This window comes from Acromyrmex echinatior, chromosome 11, assembly GCF_024713525.1.
Source record: "Acromyrmex echinatior isolate Ae372 chromosome 11, ASM2471352v2, whole genome shotgun sequence".
Taxonomy (NCBI): Eukaryota; Metazoa; Arthropoda; class Insecta; order Hymenoptera; family Formicidae; genus Acromyrmex; species Acromyrmex echinatior.
The window spans coordinates 6,617,976-6,636,563 of NC_141862.1; the positions used below are offsets into that span (position 1 = coordinate 6,617,976).

General features: G+C 35.0%; 3 protein-coding genes and 1 long non-coding RNA gene across 9 annotated transcripts in view; 2 read left to right on the plus strand and 2 right to left on the minus strand.

Annotated features, from left to right (window-relative positions):
- The window catches only part of Mob2 (MOB kinase activator 2), a 27,694-nt gene extending 21,456 nt beyond the window's left edge, over window positions 1–6,238 (plus strand). For 2 of the 4 annotated variants that reach the window (XM_087411213.1, XM_087411212.1), the window contains exons 2-7: window positions 657–818; window positions 1,146–1,974; window positions 4,148–4,402; window positions 4,500–4,624; window positions 4,831–5,058; window positions 5,578–6,238. In XM_087411213.1, coding sequence (XP_087267339.1) covers window positions 1,727–1,974; window positions 4,148–4,402; window positions 4,500–4,624; window positions 4,831–5,058; window positions 5,578–5,660 — 939 coding nt within the window. In that variant the 5' untranslated portion in view covers window positions 657–818; window positions 1,146–1,726 and the 3' untranslated portion in view covers window positions 5,661–6,238. The remainder of the gene's footprint in view (window positions 1–656; window positions 819–1,145; window positions 1,975–4,147; window positions 4,403–4,499; window positions 4,625–4,830; window positions 5,059–5,577) is intronic. The other 2 variants (XM_087411214.1, XM_011055791.2) reach the window with 1 other exon arrangement.
- LOC105145895 (uncharacterized) lies at window positions 5,849–7,277 on the minus strand. The gene is made up of 2 exons (XM_011055793.2): window positions 7,003–7,277; window positions 5,849–6,819 (listed from the first exon to the last, which is right to left on the minus strand). The coding sequence occupies exons 1-2, from the start codon at window positions 7,275–7,277 to the stop codon at window positions 6,393–6,395; spliced, it is 702 nt and encodes a 233-aa protein (XP_011054095.1). The 3' UTR covers window positions 5,849–6,392.
- A 247-nt stretch (window positions 7,278–7,524) lies between these two features.
- LOC147908102 (uncharacterized) lies at window positions 7,525–8,195 on the plus strand. Its single transcript, XR_015546664.1, has 2 exons — window positions 7,525–7,660; window positions 8,009–8,195. It is a non-coding gene; the product is annotated as an uncharacterized LOC147908102 (long non-coding RNA).
- A 694-nt stretch (window positions 8,196–8,889) lies between these two features.
- Hip14 (palmitoyltransferase Hip14) lies at window positions 8,890–18,538 on the minus strand. Of its 3 annotated transcripts, none has more exons than XM_087411199.1 (10): window positions 18,039–18,538; window positions 16,278–16,416; window positions 15,907–16,106; window positions 15,480–15,689; window positions 15,106–15,385; window positions 14,758–14,958; window positions 14,021–14,182; window positions 13,788–13,944; window positions 13,009–13,253; window positions 8,890–12,408 (listed from the first exon to the last, which is right to left on the minus strand). In XM_087411199.1, the coding sequence occupies exons 2-10, from the start codon at window positions 16,413–16,415 to the stop codon at window positions 12,172–12,174; spliced, it is 1,830 nt and encodes a 609-aa protein (XP_087267325.1). In that variant the 5' UTR covers window position 16,416; window positions 18,039–18,538; the 3' UTR covers window positions 8,890–12,171. The 3 variants fall into 3 exon arrangements, with proteins under 3 accessions (XP_087267325.1, XP_087267323.1, XP_087267324.1); XM_087411197.1 differs by having other exon boundaries at window positions 15,106–15,400; XM_087411198.1 differs by lacking the exon at window positions 18,039–18,538 and adding an exon at window positions 17,861–18,020 and having other exon boundaries at window positions 15,106–15,400.
- Window positions 18,539–18,588: the final 50 nt, after the last annotated feature.

Here is an 18,588-nt window from a genome sequence, read left to right on the forward strand (position 1 = left end):
ATCCAACACTCATTAGCGTTAACAAAATCGCGATACCGAACTTTATAGCACGATAGCTTCGAGTTTTGCACGTTTGCGGAATATTGCGAAGCGTAATTCCACATGCGCGAAAAGTTAGTTAAGGCACGAACTCGCTCGACCCTTGCCCGTCACGAGACGGTCATCGATTCTATTTCGGCCGACCGGAATCGCTAATCCCCGTCTCCCGGCTATATTTTTCCTCGTGGCATTACGGACGCACGTGTACGCGATAACCCAGTTCCCGAAAGAGACACCGAAGCGACAAAACTCGCGACGATAGCTCGAGAAATGAGAAAACTTGGCGTTTTGCCGAAATTTTTCAGAATTGGCGGATCGCCGCGAGGGTACGACAAGAGAGTACGTAGATGAGAGAGAACGTGAAGAAGTGAGGTAGTAGACGAAGAAATTTATTGATGCTTCAAAATGTAGATTCCCCGGGAGTATACGCGGGGAATAATAATTTCATATTGACTCCTATTTGCTGCGTTGCATTGATCAAAATGGAAACTTTTGGGACTATCAGTATATTAATCCGTACAGGATAGCTATGACGTGGCGTCCGCTTGAATTATTTCTTACTCAACTTCTCCGAAGTAACGGATTCACCAAAAGAGAACGCTCGAATTTTGCTTCAGATCGACGGTGAATAATCTTTCGCGACTATCGGTAAACGAGATCGATTGTCTTCCAAGGAGCGTCTTCCGCAACTTCAATCGTCTTCCCGCGAGCTATTTTCTTCTCGGGCCGATTAGATCGAGCGCCACCGTCATCAGGCTACTAACGAATCGTCAGACCTGGTAAGACGATGAACATGGCGAACTAGAACTCGAGATTAGTTCAGCTAAGCTGCTTTTAATTTCAAGGGATTACTCGAGAGAAAATCATTGAAAGGAATTACGCATAAAGATCCTTGAGAGAATTAAAAATTACTAGGCAGTCCAAATCTAAAAGAACCGAACGCACTTGAGAGGCGTGAGACTTAAATGAGAAATAATTATTCAACAGTCTTTTAGGGTTTCACGATTTTTTTATAAAAAATATCACTATCAACTGTAGGAAAATCATTACAAATCAAGATCTGCGACGAATGTTAAGTGATTGCTGACTGTTGATCGTTTTTTCAGCACGGAATGTGAAAAAATATTACTAGGAAAATTATCAGGATTTACAAGAGCTGAATAACACGTTACATAAGTATTAAGAACGGTTAGAGAAGAAGAAGAAGAAAAAAAGAAGAAAAACACGCAGAAGAAACTTTATTAGAAAAAAATTGATTAGAAGAAATTATTAAAGTTTATCAGACGTGACAGATCCGACCAATTCTCGAGCACTGACGTTAACGGAGCAAGTGTCCACCGAAGGCCAGAATAAGGAGATTTCTCCGGAGTATCCCTCGACCCGAACACATTCCGTCCTTGATACTTGAAAGAAATTATTTAACGCGCTCGGAGATTCTCCCATTCGTTTTCGCGGTCTTTGTCGACCGCGTAGAGATCGCCTTCGATCGAATCTCAAGAGAGAATCTCGGAGGAAGCCGTTCTGGCGGGTGCTGTTAATCGTTCGATGAGAAACGAACAAGATTTGGTGCCTACCCAGCGTGCGTGAGCGGATCCTCGGGCACGAGGGCGGTGCGCCGAGGAGATCGTCCTCGACGACGACGATCGCGACGACAAAGACGACAAAGACGACAAAGACGACAGCATCGATGCTACGCTCGCCGGCGCGCGGCGCCATCACCGTCCTACGGGAGCCTTCCGCTTCTGCATCGGTTTCCGCCGCGGCTGCGGCGGCCGCGGTGGCGTCCTCGGCCACCACCGTCTCGGCACCGCCGACGCCGGTGCACCACGGCGGCGCCGGTACCGGCGCCGGTAGCTCGAGCAGCGCCTCCTCCTCGCGTCTCTCCTTGCTCGACACCTGCCACAGGAAGATCAGGCTCTTCGGCGAGCTAGTTGCGTGAGTTTCCTATCCCTCTTCCGCCCTAGACTCCGCCGTTCCCTTTTTTCCTCCCGCAACCCGCAAACGATATATCGATATCGTATAGATATGTGCATATGTGCGTGCCGTAAACGTGAAATTAGCCCGGTGTAATTAAAGCGCATCTTCTCTATGCGAGATATACGGGATATATATTGGGAAGAATCGAGTGTCCGTAATAAATTGTCTGTACTGTGCCTGATAAGGCATCGATAGCGTCATAGACGAGTATTATTGTACTGAAATGACTGTGTTGTACGCGATTAGAGACATACGTCATGGACGATGATGAATTTGTATACCTAGGCTGACTTACGTCAGCGTTTTTCTTTCTATGCGGAGATGCAGCTTCTTTCCAGGAGCATGTGTGCTTTCTAGAGAGAGATTTGTGCGCGCTTTGAATCGTGTAGACGTGGCTGAACATCGCTGCTATCGTTATTGCATGTAATTGCATTTTTCACTGGCAGGAAGCTGAATGTGCGACGTGGCTGCTGCGTCTCGCGGCTGAACAAGCTCGAAAATCAGTTGTGATGTTTAGTCCTCACGTGCAAACAAGGACACTCTGTGTTAGTTGCGTGCGATACACGTTAATTAGAACGTTTACTTTCTTCATATTTATTATTACATTGGTGCAAAACATTTGCCGTCCTTTTATTTTTTAAGTAAAATGACATTATCTGATTATCTGAGTTTTTCGAAAAAGCAGTTGAAAATTTATTTTCTAGAAGAAGCAATGATGACTATTTAGTTAATAAAAATGCTACGAAATTATATAATTTTGTTTTTAACTTTTTGACAAATACATCAAAATCTTTTGCACCAACGTAATAATAAGATTTTATATATATTTATTATCTCGTAATATGTATATGTATATATATTAATAATTATTTTTTAAAAAATTTATTGAGTATAGATTTTTTTGTATTAAATATACAGGATGTCTCTTACACAGAATAGTTCAGATAATAAATTATTTGAAATAATCTTTCGTTTTGCGAAAGTTCAATTAATCAATGTCTTAACTTTTTAATCTTCTAACTTCATTATTAAAAATGTACGTGATATTCAGAAGATTCAATAACAGTATACTTAATTTTAATTAACTTTATCTGAAAATTCTTGCTCTTTTAAAGGAAAAAAAAAAAAATTTTGTAAAAAGATTTGATTAAATTTTTTATATGTGGAACATTCTATATATTTATTAATATGTAAAATATAGCGCTTTATATTATAATATTATCGTTATTTATTTACTGGCAAAAGTGAGGTGAAATTTCTATTTTGCATACGATAATAGCGCATTGCAACAATCGACTTTTATAATTATTTCCGATTTTTCAACTGAGCCACATTATTTTGTAATTTTCTATTAAAAGATTTCTAATGAAGCGAATGTTAAAAACGTTCTCTATCATCTTATTTATACAAATGAGTTCGATTCGTTCTTGAGGGCGTGACGTGAGAGACACAACGTTCGGCTTCGCTGATAAATTGAAGACAAATTGAATAGACTCGGGAAGCGTCGAGGGTAATCGTGCAAATCCGATAATTCGCCGATTTGATTAATGAATTCGCGTCAGTCGATTAAAGACAAAACGCTCTGTCCAATCTGTTCCGGTCAATCTGGGGACCACAAATTAGCGTGTCTGTAAAACGACAATAATGATGCGTTGTAAAAATGTTCTGTTGATTTTTCCGGAGATTTACTTTAAACGACACGACGTATTCGATATCGTCTATAACATTATTCTTTATATTTAAGATTGGCATTTTCGTTATTTTAATCTTAAGTCATTTTCTCTGTATAATTATCAATTCTACAATAAAAAGAACCGATTCTCTCTCTCGTCCCTTTTGCAAGTATATCTATTATCACTGTATAAGCTGTTCGAAATCAAATTTAATTAATTATGGACTCTTCGATTTTTATAATAATAAAATTCTATAAATAAAAATCGATCTCCTTCAATTTGGTTTCGAACAGCGTCCCCATTAATCTCATTTACACACAGGCTGTGTTGTGTTACATGTACATATATACGCCTCTTACACGCGACACCTATGGTTCTGCTTGACTGGCTTAAGCGTACTGAAAGAACTTTCCGAGGTTTGTCTCGACTGACCGTACGACTGCTTTCTCGTTTTGCAGAAAGGCCAGACGAAAGGAGAAGGATGCGGGAACCACGGAGGATCCGAAATTGTACCTGGAGGAGGCTGCCCTGGAAAGACAGCTACCGGAGCTGGACCTGAGGATGCTCGTGGACCTACCGCCCGGCCTGGACTACAACGAATGGCTGGCGTCGCACACCCTCGCATTGTTCGACCATATTAATCTCGTCTATGGCACAATATCTGAGTTTTGCACCATGACGGGCTGTCCCGACATGACCGGTCCCGGCTTAAGGTACGTATCTCCTTGCCCGAGGCGTTTCAAGCTCCATAGAAGTTATCACGGATCGATAGTAATCGATACATTTGTTACAAATGATTTATCATTCCAGAACGTATCTATGGTTCGACGAAAAGGGGAAGAAAACGAGGGTTGCGGCGCCACAATACATAGACTATGTTATGACATTTACGCAACGCACCGTTAGCGACGAAACTATATTCCCTACAAAATATGGTAAATTGTTCTCTCTAACGCTATATATTTATTTAGTTTATTTAATTCGTATTTATTTAATGTCTAGAGTATATTTCAATATAATTAATTAATAAACGTTACACCTTCATTTTAATAATTATTGATTTCATTCGTAGTTACGTTACATAATCATAGTCCGAGAGCAATCAATGTTTGCGACGATGTTAATTTCCACTGTTTTTTAGCAAACGAGTTCCCGAGCTCGTTCGAGTCGATAGTGCGTAAGATCCTGCGGCTACTGTACCACGTAGTGGCACACATCTACCACTGCCACTTCAGGGAGGTGGCGCTTTTGGGGTTGCACGCTCACCTCAATTGTGTATTCGCCCACCTCACGCTCCTTAATCAACGCTTCAACCTTATAGACCCCAAGGAGACGGAGATCCTGGGGGACTTAGAAGCCGCCCTCTTGGGTAAGTTTTATACGCTATCACCGCGACCATCGTTGCGACCGTTGTTACCACCGATGCGGTATTGATCGATGCCGATTATGCAATGCCGGCAAGAGATCCGAGACTGGATTGCGCGTTTTGAACAGTAGACTTTTTTTTCTTGACGATCAATAAGTCTCAGGGAACGATACTATTCTCATTGCTATAATTTTTCATCGAAACAAGCACGATTGAATTAAATCGAGGCTCAAATTAAGCTAGAGAGTATTTATTTATAAAAGGATAAATAGAAGCTATGTATGGAAGTGCTTTTGATATTTCTGCGGTATTCATTATCGACAACGATAAAGTTCGACGGTACACAAACTTGCAGAGAGAAGACTCCCTTGTTAATTACGGATCAATTGCGCGATTAAGGAACGAACCTAATTATGGCGTATTATATTATATAAGTGTATGTTTAGTCGACTATGTTATATGATCCGGAGAGATACATGCTCGATTCTGTTATTGATCCCTCCTTTGATTGTTTGCTTGCAGGTGACTCGACATCCGCGCCTTCGCAGACCTTAGCCATCCAGGAGACTCCGACCACTACGAACACTAGTAGCAGTACCACCTAGATCGCTGCGATGCGTTATAGCGAACGAGCAGAGGTTGCAGTTCCTGAGACTAGGTGACGATAGATGACGATACGTTCGTTCATTCGATTTCTTTTTTGTCTCCTTTTTTTCTTTTTGTAGATTACATGCGAAAAATAACGTATATTGCGATATGATCGGTTGGTAAGAATGAAAAGAAGTATGAAAGAGTGAGAGAAAGAGAATGAAAGAGTGCGAGAGAGAATGAGAGAAAGCAGTGATTCTGTAAAAACAAGAAAAAAGATACCAGTAGTACCTGTACATAGCAAAGTGTGAACAACTAAATGATGTAATTAGGTTCCTCTGTTTGTTGTTTGTGAGATTGTACATAATTTATTAAATGGTAAGATACATGAGGAAGGGAAAGAGAGAGAAAGAACGAAAGAAAGAAGATGAAAGAGAGCGAGAGCGAACGAGAGAATGCGCAAGAGTGACAAAGAACGAACATTGATTATTATTGACAAAGCTAGTTGCTATAAGAGATAATTTGTTCTGTAAAAAATGATACAATAATATTGTAAAGTTAAAATAATACCAAATATATACCTGGTGTTAAGGCATGTTGTTGGTCATGAATTGAAAGTGCATCACATAGAAATGCAAATTTCCCTCGGAAGTGAGTCTGTGATCTCAGATTCACGAAAATCCTTCGAGTCTTTAGTTAAGTTACTAAAACTCAATCTTTAAGAGTTTCCAATTTTCGCTTGTGAGAGCTCAAGTGCTAGCAGTGGTCGGCGCGTGAACGTGCTTCACCTCCACGATCCTGATTGCAGCGCAGACATTTGCGATCTCCCTCAGGAATAAACCCATCGCCTCGGCTATCGGTTCGCAGAGATCCCTCAATGACGTCGCAATATTGTAGAACAGGATCAATACCGGTTGTATGAGAGCGTTAAACAGAATAGACAGCAGTGGTTTTACAAAGTAATCCGCTATTAATTGAAGTATCCCCACTGTCAACGGCCGGATCACGCTGTAGAGCACGAAGCGTAGAAGCTGCAGAATAAAAGCTGTGACGAAGGCGATACCGATGTGAATTGTGCCAAAGATCTCCGCCCAAAAACGAGTTGCCGCCTGATCAGTTTTTTCGGCACATTTGTCCGTGATTAGTACAGGATGGCAATCGGTTGTTCGATAATATCTGCGAAAAGTATTACATCCGAGTGATTATATCGTTTTTTTGATCTTTTAACTATAATAAATTCAAAAATTTAAATTAATCTAAATATTAAGACGAATTTGTTGCGAGAGAGCGCAAATTGAAGCAAATTGAAGAATATCCTTTATGTTCAAGAAATATTCTCGTCGAATAGTTAATACCTACGCGGAGTTTCCGTGATCAAAATAATAGATTTCGATCTTTTCCGCTATTTCTTCTCTCTTGAGTTTCGTTTTCGTTGGATATTTAGGTGGTTTTGATTTGACAGTGTCGATCTTGGCATTCTTACTCGGTATCCCTTCCGATAGTTCTTTGTGAGAGATAAAAGGTTGAAATTCGTGAGATGGCTGCAGTACGTCGATGTGCTGTTTTGGCGCGCCGTTTGCACGCATCTTGGCATAATGGGAACACTGTACTTGCTTTAGCTTTATCTCATACATCTTGTCTTTTTTGCCGTTTCTCGGCCGTTTCCAGCCTAAGCGGCTCCAGATCGGACGCGATTGCGGTTTATCTGAAAAATGCAACTATCATTTCAACTATTTTCGGTGCATCTTGATGGCGTCTCTATGTACCTTCCTTGAGTTTCACAGGCAGAACGTAGCCATTGCTGGAATGATAAATCTGCTTTAAGAAGTAGATCGACTAACAAGATAAGATACATAGGTGCAACGGGCGGATGTTACATTTTATGGCTATGACAAAGGCATGGGAAATTCGATTGAAGTTGCGTTGCAGGCGGCTGGCTCCTCGATTTTTTCCGAAGTGACTGTCGATCCGATCTTCCTGGAACCGTGGATGGGATGTCGACTGGTGCAGCTACGCAGTAAGTTGCAATTAGCGATGCATCGGAATATTTGCAATCCGTTTCTGCATACAAAATATATATATAGAATAATTCAAAAATAAAAATAATTAAAATAGACTTAGCGCAAGATGAATTAAAACAATGTTTTAATTTAGACTAATTTAGACTTGTCCAAGGTATTAATAGATTCCCTTCTATGCATTGACATTGATTTTGATAAAAAAAAAAATTGACTAAATTTATTCGACTAAAGAATCTGCTGTCAAAAAAATATTTGATGATTTTGGGACGCTTTGTATAATACATATAGTTTGCTAGAATACGTTTGAAGAATATGTGACAATATGCCTTTGGGTTCTTTAACAGTGTCGGTTCTCTTATCGACCGTTTCGGTGCAGAACGCATTTACGTCGGAATTTATGGCCGAGGTAGCGTCATCCGAACGCAAGGACGTTAAATTGGAAGGTTCCGTCGTGTCAGCGCAGGAACAGTCCTCTCCGGTAACCATGTTAAACGCATTCCCTTACGATCAACACATAAAAAATTAAAATAACATTAACGTCAAATAACATTAACGCAAACCAAACTGCAACATAAACTTGGAACAAAAACGATAACAAAAGCGACCTGCAGTCATATATACCATGGTGTAAGAAAACATCATATTTTATTATGTCATGAATTACGATACATTTCGTATTCAAATTTTTATTCTCGATTATATATTCTCGGTATGGAAATTTATACGTAAATATTACAGATGTATTAGAGTCATAATAATTAATATTAAAAATTAAGATACAAAGAAAATCAAATCCAATAAAATTTTCTAAAAAAAAATCTACTGTAGATTGAAAACATTCACGATGAAAAAAATAACGATGTTTATACGCGTAATTTTTTTCGTATAAAAATATATACAAAGAAATAAATAATTATAGCAAACAATTTTGTCACGATTGAAAATCGAATGTAGAATGTTATTCTGAGAATAACATTCTGCTCGCAATCAAAAAAGTTTTTTTTATCTGTCATAGTTGCGGGAAAAAAAAAAAAAGAAAATATATAAAGCACGACGATTTAATTTTGCTTTCAAGAAAAAAGCAGAACACACATGTATACAACTTTGCTTCAAATTGAGTTCTTATCGAGTGAAGTATTAGACATGTAAACTTTTATTTACATCGAACAGAGTTGGAAGTAAAATAGGACGATTATCACTTAAAAAGATAATACAGGACACACCATTATCATATATTATGTTATAATTCATCAAAAATTTAACAGCAAACATTCAAACATTCAATGTATGCATGTTACATATATTTTTCATATTACCTCGCAAATCACAGTAACGATAAAGGTGTCGCATCATGAATTATAACTTTATATCTATGAATTCATCTGTTCTTTCCTTTTTTTATAAGATATATATTTCATATAATCTTAAGATTACTTTTATGGAGCTTAAGAAAATGTAGCGATGTAAGAAACGTGCGTGTGTTAATACATTCATTATGATATTGCATGTGTATTTTTCGGCTGTAAAAACGTATTATTTGTATCTCGTATCATTTCGGTTGCTTTACGACGCATTGATACTCATGATTTGCGAGGATGGAAATCGGTATAATTTACATGAAAATCTGAACATTATGTTAGTTGTCGCGTTTCATTTATAATGTAAATAAACGCGAAAATTGTTATGCGTTCATGTTATTCATCTTGTGTGAAATTCAGCCAAATTATATCGATTTCGATCCTGATTTCCAAATATTACACACAGCATTAGAAGATTAATACAGCTTACTTCGACGGTTAGAGCTTCCGTGTAGGAAGTAATCACAACACAGCAGTTAACAAAATATATCAATGCTATTGTTTGCTACTAATCTCAGTTAGACTAGATTGAGAAATAAAAGTAATTAATGTAACAATCGAATCGAGCTGTCCGACGCGAAGTCCTTTTAACAAACATAATTGTCTGACAAATAATATTATAGTACAATTAGTTATATCTTCTATGTATATTTATAATATTTATACATGTATCTTTTGCTAACACATTGACATGGAGTACTCGTTTTGCAGTAATCGTGCGATTGCTATGTCAAGTATATCCATATTAAAACTATCTGTGTTTTTTCAACATTTTGTACACGATGTTTCTCATTGTTCTGTACAAGAAGTTATCAAAGAAAAGTATTAACTAATACAACCGTTAAAAATCGAAAGATTAGACAGTTAAACTTATACCAATGATCTCGAAGACTTGAATCATATAAAGTTCTTATGCTAGAATCAATACTAAAATAAAATAAAATACTTATTTATAGACACGTTAAAATAGATAACATTTACATACAAATAAATCATTACTGAATTTTTTTATAATTGAAAAAAAAATTTCGATTTAAACACATCAGTGCGATATTTCCTTTAGTATATTCTTACGTATTTAGGATAATTACATACATGTATATACTAAATATATATTTATATCTATATTAATTCAAAACTATAAATCAAAACTATACTGTGCAAATAATCTTTGATCGATTTATTTATATGTATATGCATTTATCGAAATCAAGAGTCATCACATTAAAATTATTTTCCTAAAAAATAAGAATACTTTACATTAAGAAAAACGTAAAACGTATTTTTCTAACTAAATTTAGAATAATCTATTTTACGCTACACTTACGCAATTTTCATTTCCATGAGCGCATCTAAAAATAATACAATATATTTTTTTTCATCAATCAACTTATGGGAATCGAAATATTTGACGAGATATTCTATAAATTGACATTTCCTACATCCTCATCCTTATAAAATGCTACCGTTAATTGGAATGTTTACAAGCAATAATTCTCATTTTTTTCTCTGCAATATAATTTGTACATATAATTTGGAAGAATTATCAGTTAAATAGTAAATTACAATAGACAGAGAGCATTCTCTGTTATATTTAGTCGATTTAAATCATTTCTTTGATGCATAACGATGCTCTAGACTTACTCTTTGTTTAACATATGAAAAGCGATTTTATGATCTAAATGTTTTTGACAAGATATGCTTCATATATGTTATAACACAGTTCTTAAATAAATATTACAAATAATTTGATAATATTGATTTGTAATCGCAAATATCGCATTATTATAAATATTACATTTTAGTCACAACAGTGATGTTTAGTCACCAATACAAATAGTAGTATGATCTCAACAAAAATTTGCGATGTTGTGTACACATAAATGCATTTCAAGAAGCATAACATGGCACTTAATTCAGGTAGAGTCTCTTACAAATACGAACAATATAGACTAAACAGTATAAATAGCTATAGTTCTTTTTGGCTATAATAATTCTACCACACAGCATTTGATTTTCTTATGCGTTCTAATTTGCATAATTTATAGCAATGTCACATAGGCCCCACATCTTTATTATTTATTTTTTACTTTTACACTTTTATATGGAATTTTAAACATTATTTGCATATTTATTTCTTGTCTCTCAATGCATTTTATCATTATATATATTTATCGATTTTTTTCAATTACAAATTATAGAATTCATCGAGAATAAATGCATATAAATATTCTTTGAATATTTTCATTAGTGAGAAATATATAGACTTCCAATTATTCTGTCGATAATAAAGTTACTGTAACCACACATAGTGATTTTGTAGATTAAATTTATTTAAATTATTTATATAATTATAAATATTAGATTTATAAATATATAATCACTAAGATAGAGAGAGAAAGAGAAAGAATAATATATACCTTCAAACTCTAAGTGCAAGTTTCTGTTGAATCATCATTAGTTGCTATTTATGAATCGCAATATTAAAATCAGATGTGAAGTGGTCAGTAAATGAGCATTGATTGATGAGCATGAGTTAAGATAAATATTTACAATACGCGTTTAATGTAAAGAATATTCTATAGTTTGGTAGAAAAAAATTTCAATTTTAAAGATAAAAATAGGATCATATATAATTAAAATGATTGAAGAAATTAGTAACCCTATGCTGCCCAATTTCTATGTTACAGATTACTTTTCTAATCTTAATTTTTTTTTTATGTATCTCTTTCCATTTATCGATAATAGAAATTTTACAGCTTAAAAAACAATACAGAAACTCATTCAGTATAACATATATTATATTTGGGCAATGGAGGGTTAATTTGAATCATGAAATTTGTGCATTTGTATCGATTAATCACTCATTGATATATTTAAATAGAATATAGGTGGGATATGCACATTCGCACAATATAACAGTCTTTTACGACAAACGAGTCGGAAAATTGTTATTTAGCGATTATTATATAGAGCTACTTAGAGAATATGTGTTCGAACGAAATCGTCGTATATCCATAATTACTGCCGTATTGGAAAGTCACTTACATGTTTGTGGCAACTCTTTGGTAGTCCAAGGAGTACGTCAGGCATAAATGATATGGTGTATGTATGTGTACAATTAGCGTCTCATGGCTGCTTACAGAACTCTAAACGTATTGAAAATTATCTTTTTGCGTGAGCAAAGGTAACTTCTCAATACTCTGTTTGAGATCAAAACTGTGCAACCAGTCCGAGCTAGGTTTTGCCTTCACCCCGCAAAAACTAAAATTACAAAAATCGGCGGCATTCTGTAGAGCACCTCGATGGAACGGATTCCCTTGCTTGAAATGTTTGTAACGACCAGCATTCACACGTTCATTCGTTGTCATTCCCAGGACCATAATCTGTATAAATACATTAACAATATATTACAATAGTCACAGTAATATAATTCGAAAAGTTTTCTCATTTTTGTTGATGATAAACTACAAAATATATAAAAATCATTATAATTGTTATAGTTACAACTACAACTAGATAGAAATCTATTTTGATTACTATTGCCAAACTATTGCCAAAGACCAACCTAAAATTTGGATCATGGCGAAAATTTGCAAATTACGATAAAGGACATCAAAAGTAATTTAATTTCAAAAACTGTACAAAACCAGGGCAAGTCTCCAATCAGTTGACTGGCTCAGCAAAACAGATCTGATTAAATACCCGCATTTGAAACAAGAGTAGAAGTCGAGCAAACGTGATAATAGTCGAGTGAGTGCGTCAAATCATAATCATATATCGCGGTTTAAGTGCCAGATCGGTATCTTATCGCAAGGGAATCTGATTCCCTTGTCATGACCTCGAGTCTACCAACTTATTATAAGGAAAATTGTAAATGTTATTGTGAATGTTAAAATGTGTTCTCTCACTCGTCCAACTCCGGGAACCTTCGTTTCTATCCGGTATCAAGGATACAACATAATAAAATTACAATATCATCATACCTGATAACATTGACAAGCTAACAAAGTTCCGACCCAAAAAAAATGAAGGGACGTGTTGGCTGCTACCCACATCACCCAAGCGTCACAAGTAGCTGCAGCTACTAGATAGTTGTCTGCACTATGACCATTCGTTAAATTTGACCAACACTCGAATTGCCAATATTGTACACTGGCGAATAAAATAATGATACACAATCCTAGTACAGACGTCAGAAATCCAAGAAAATACTTATGATTATGTGCACCTGAAAAATTGTAGGATATAATAGCGACTATTCTAGTTTAACTGTCATATACTTAATTTTCATATAAAACATGTATAACTCTTATTAATTTTTACAAGTAAGATAGAGAGAGTAGATAGAGAATAAAATGAATAAAAATAAAAATAATTTGAGTATCAAAATTTAAATATAGCAGAACTCCATTTATCTGCACTCCATTTATACAGAACAAGTATACTCAGTTTCAAATATCCGAATTTATAATTGAACTTCTATTATTGAAACTCTGATGCCGTAGTTCGGATAACAGGAGTTTGACGTGCTCGACTCCAATTTTCTGAATGCTAGCTCCTTTATTATCAGTAATAAATTCTGGTAAGGAAGAGAGTTAGTGAACGTCTATTATTCGAATCATTCAATTATCGGACTTATAAATGTCTTCTCCCCTATTCAAATAAACGGAGTTCTACTAACGGAGTAAACAGATATGGCAGTTTGATTAGTCAATAAAAGAATTATATATAGATCCTATACAGAATATTTGTATCCACTTACCAATGCAATTATTAATCCATGGACAGTGATGATCGAATCGTGCTACACAACGATCACATGTAGCACAATGTTTAGATCTTATAGGTCTTCGAACTAAACAACTACTGCAGAACCATTGCGGTTCAAAACCACCTGATTCGGCCAATTCAATTATCGTCTATAAACAAAGATACACGTATATTTATCGTCCGTATATACGTGAAATATTTTACATGTAAAAATACAAAAGATACATTTAATTTATCCTCGTGAGTAGCCGTAATAATTCCGGGATCACCCCGCCAAGACTGCAAAAAGCATATCCAGAGAGGAACAGATCCACCGACGAATAACAACCATAAATACCATGCTGCATGAATACCTAGCCAGAAAATCCATGTAATATATATCCACATCTGAAAAAAGAAAAAGAAAAATCAGCATAGTTTAAAATTGACTGTATAAATCGGCAAGCAGTGAATCAATAAATGTATTGACGTAATTATTCATAAAAAATGCATAAAGTATATAAATAAGATATATTTATGATATATATATATATATATATATGTGTGTGTATATATGTATATATATATATATATATATATATATATATATATATAATATTGATAATTTGTAAATGACTTCCATTTATATATTTTATATTTTATTAAAATCGCATTTAATTATCTACTCATAAACATATGAGAATTTACTTCGAAATTTTCTTAATATTATATAATTAATATTTTAAATGTTATATATTTACTTCATTATGTACTACTAATATTTATATTTATATTAATTTATATTAATATTTATATTTATTTTATCTATTGTATTACTGCAATATTTAGGTAGTATTAAGTTAACACTGGTTTTGAGCTTATCACCTTATCGACAATATTATTTATCACGTTTAGCAGCTTATCGGAAATCGCTTATAAATGTTTTCGGTTATCTAGAGAATACGTCTTGGAATTATACTCACCTTGGTTGCAAAATAAATCGACACTGGCAAAACGTGAAACAGCCGTTCGTCGAACACGAAATGGTTCATTAAATACACCGCTACATAAAGGGTGATAAAGGCACCTAGTTTTAATAAATAATCCCATCCACTTTGTAGAACCATACCAATTACATAAAATGCTATAAGCGGTGTAGTGACCATACAATACCAACGAATTTTCTGTAAGAAAAACATATGATAATGAAACAATCATATAGAAGAATTGGAAAAGTCTAGCTTAATAAAGTTCAAATTCTGTCTTAAAAAATTAACTTGAAAAAATACACAAATATAACATACTATGACACATTTATGTATCATCGTTACCTTATCTCTACACCATGTTCTCGTACGACCTTGTTTTTCTTTAATCTCATCCCTGATTTTATGTTCTAACCATGTGGCGCTGATATGCGGACCTAGTAGTGTCATTGGCGTCTCATTTCGGAAATTGGGTAGATCTAACGAGGCTCCGTGTTGTACCAAGATGGATATCGCCGTGTTGTTTTTTGCTATAATGGCCCAATGCAGGGCGGTATTACCATACAAATTATCGGTAAGTGAGTGCGATGCACCTAGAGTCAACAACAGTCGCGTTGGATCTAGACTGTAAAAAGAAAGACTTTAAAGTAACCAACATAACATTATTCTATTTGAAAAAACGAGTAACTTGTAGAATAATAATTCGGTACTCTGTGTACCTATTAACTTTATAGGCACTCCACATAAGGGGCGTCATGGCACTTCTATCTGGCATATTTGGATTCACGCCTTTCGCTACCAAATAAGCCACTATAGCCGTATAACCAAATTGTGCCGCCAGATGTATACAGGAGAAGCCTTCACAATCTCTTAAGGTTGGATCAGCACCTGCCCTCATTAGAATCACAACCGCGGAGAGATGACCCTGTCTAGAAAGACAATTGAAAAATAAATCTCTTTTTAAGTTTTTTTTTAAAGCTGTCTTATAAATTCACATTAAAAAAATGGAGGGTATATGTAAAATTGTAGGAAGCTTAATTTGCATTGCATAAAATTATTTATTTCTAAAAAATTTCAATTATTCACATTAAAACTGTATATCACATTCACAATTTAAATAATATTAATATTTGTTAAAGTACTGACCTCGTGGCCCAATGCAATGGTGTGGAGGCTAAATCACCACCAATAGCATCGACTACGGCTCCCTTTGCAATGAGATATTTGACAATATCTTTGCGATTATTTATAGCAGCCCAATGTAATAACGTTACATTTTCCGAATCTGGTTGATTCACGTCAGTACCAGCTTCTATCAACTGTGTCACTCGCTCCAACGCCCCATACTGCAAATATATCTCATTCAATCATCTTAAATCCATATACTTTGATAATATGGATTGCGCATTTATGAATTTATCGTAAACTTACAAGTTATATAATGTATAATTTTTTCATTTTTTAAAAATATAAATTGAAAAAATAAATACGTTCTTCAATTCGATCACTAACATTACCTGCGTGGCTCTGACAATATCGAAAGAGCTGCAATCTTGAGTAGCAGGTCGCACTGGTTCCTGATGAAGGCTGCTGGGGTCATCGGGTTCACCGGTGCCATCGCCCTGGCAGGCAGTCTGCATCTGCAGCGCGTACATGCTATAACCGACAAAAGAACATATATTAAGTTGAATAAAGTTATTAAACAACTTTGAAGTAATTTATATTTATGCAAATAACCACTACTAGCATTAGTGTATATTTTCTTATCTAAAAATCAGTTTTTTAATCTGTCTTTTAAAAAATTTCAGACTGGTTCAAATAAAAACAATTTAATAAAAAAATAACTGAATAGAAAACAAAATAACAATAAATAAATAAAAAAAAGTTACAGTACCAATTTAATAATGTAAATATTGAAATTTTGTTTTAGATTGTAATTTCAATGATATGAATTTCTAGTATGACAACAACTACTTAATCACAGTTAATATTAAACACTAATGCAATTCATGCAATTTATTATTCATCTTACAACTGGACAAAAAACCAAAGTTTTCTATCTGGAACTATGTCAAAAAATCGACATCCTTGAGTCTTAAATAAATGCTTGTTTCTCCTTGATGCATGAATGTACTATTTTATATGCATGTCATAGACTAATGTTATATGTGCTACACTATATATAAATCACATTAAATCATGTATATGTAAAGGCTATTATAGGTCATACTCTTTCCAACTATACATTGTCTATATTCAGAATACCTAAGAGAACACATTGAATCTGTTTATTTAGTTTTGCTTTTAAATTATGTATGAAGTGAATACATGCATATAAAATATATGTATACATATTTACACATTTGAAAAAAAGAAGAAAAGACTTTTATATAAGTGTTTCTTTTAGCTGTTACATAAGTTTTTACACTTAAGGCAAACTAGCAGTAAGAGAAGAAAAAAAGAAAAATATATATATGTATATATACGTTAGTTTAATATATTACATCTAAAGAAAATGCTAGCTCAGTTTGTAATGAGAATTAATGAAAAAAATAAAAATATCTGTAATTTAGAATCAAGATCAGATAATATATACGTTATACACTTTTTATCATAAATTTATTTCTAATGTTATGTCCACATCTTATGAAATCCTGCATGTAAAACAGATATTCATTAAATATATATCAATTATAGCAGCTTCTAAAAAATTATTTTTTTGGATTTAATTAATTCTTTGATGGCTTCATAGAAGCATACAGAATGTAGTTAATTTATTTTCTTGAATTATAATGTAAAGACAGATTCTACATAACAACTTTATTAATCTTGCAACACTTGCAATCTTGTTCCATATCTTGATTATAAAATCGAAGTAATAGTAGTAGTAGTATATTTTTATTTATTATGATACCGCATCACGAACTTTTTGCTATTTCAGATTGTAAGATAATTTAAATAGATAACTATAAAAGATAAACAAGAAGCGATAGCTATTTTTCCACGTAAACGAATCAAAATTCTAAACGCAAGATATATACATCCCTTTCTTTTTCAGCGTATTTTGACGTATTTTGGAGCTCGACGCGACGCGACTCACCCTCGGAACTCGCCCTCGACACGTTCTTGTTCCCCCAACAAATGGAGGGAGACGGAAAAACCGAAAAGCACTTGCCATACATTCGCAGATCGATCTTCGGAACGCGCACAAAAATAAATCGCTTTACATATACATATCGCTTTATATGTACATACAAAGAGAAACAGCCCCGGCTCACCTCGATCACGGTGTTTATGCGTCGTTAATGCGTAATGCGCATAGTAACGGACGACGATGATCACAGTTGCGTTCTCGATCGAACCCCTGGTAATCCGAAGCAAATAGTTAGTTTTAAGGGACGAATGGTATCGTATTGTATCAAGAAGTGGGACACCGGCATATCACACGAGCGCACACATTCATGTATGATGGCTGAGCCGTCGGGGTTGATCTTCGGTACGACACCCTCGATCACGTGACTACTCCTTTTTCAGCTCGCCGTTGGACTCGTCCTCTTCCGCGATTTTGGCGAATGTTGCGAGTACGAGTATCGAACAACAAGTATCGAGCGATCACTACTACTTCCCGTTTCAGATCGCCACGGCGATCACTCGCTCCAGCATCGTCGTATTTTTTACGTATACAACGATCAGCGACGATGAGCCGGATGGACAGAGCGATATCGACCAAACGCAAATTGACGCAAATAACGTAGTGCCGTTCGCGGCTTGTTCGGTCGGCAAGGTCGGCAATCATTCGACAAGAACCGGCAGATGAACTCTGAAGAA

What these genes read in the sequence shown, in the direction of transcription:
- LOC105145895 (XM_011055793.2), bottom strand. Translation starts at nt 7,277, where the DNA reads ATGTATGAGATAAAGCTAAAGCAAGTACAGTGTTCCCATTATGCCAAG. An exon ending in TTTGATCACGGAAACTCCGC is followed by an intron (nt 6,820 to 7,002) that starts GTAGGTATTAAC and finishes TACTTTTCGCAG; the next exon opens with ATATTATCGAACAACCGATT.
- Hip14 (XM_087411197.1), bottom strand. Translation starts at nt 16,415, where the DNA reads ATGTACGCGCTGCAGATGCAGACTGCCTGCCAGGGCGATGGCACCGGT. An exon ending in AGTGCCTATAAAGTTAATAG is followed by an intron (nt 15,401 to 15,479) that starts GTACACAGAGTA and finishes GTTACTTTAAAG; the next exon opens with TCTTTCTTTTTACAGTCTAG. An exon ending in TAGCTTGTCAATGTTATCAG is followed by an intron (nt 12,409 to 13,008) that starts GTATGATGATAT and finishes GTATTTATACAG; the next exon opens with ATTATGGTCCTGGGAATGAC.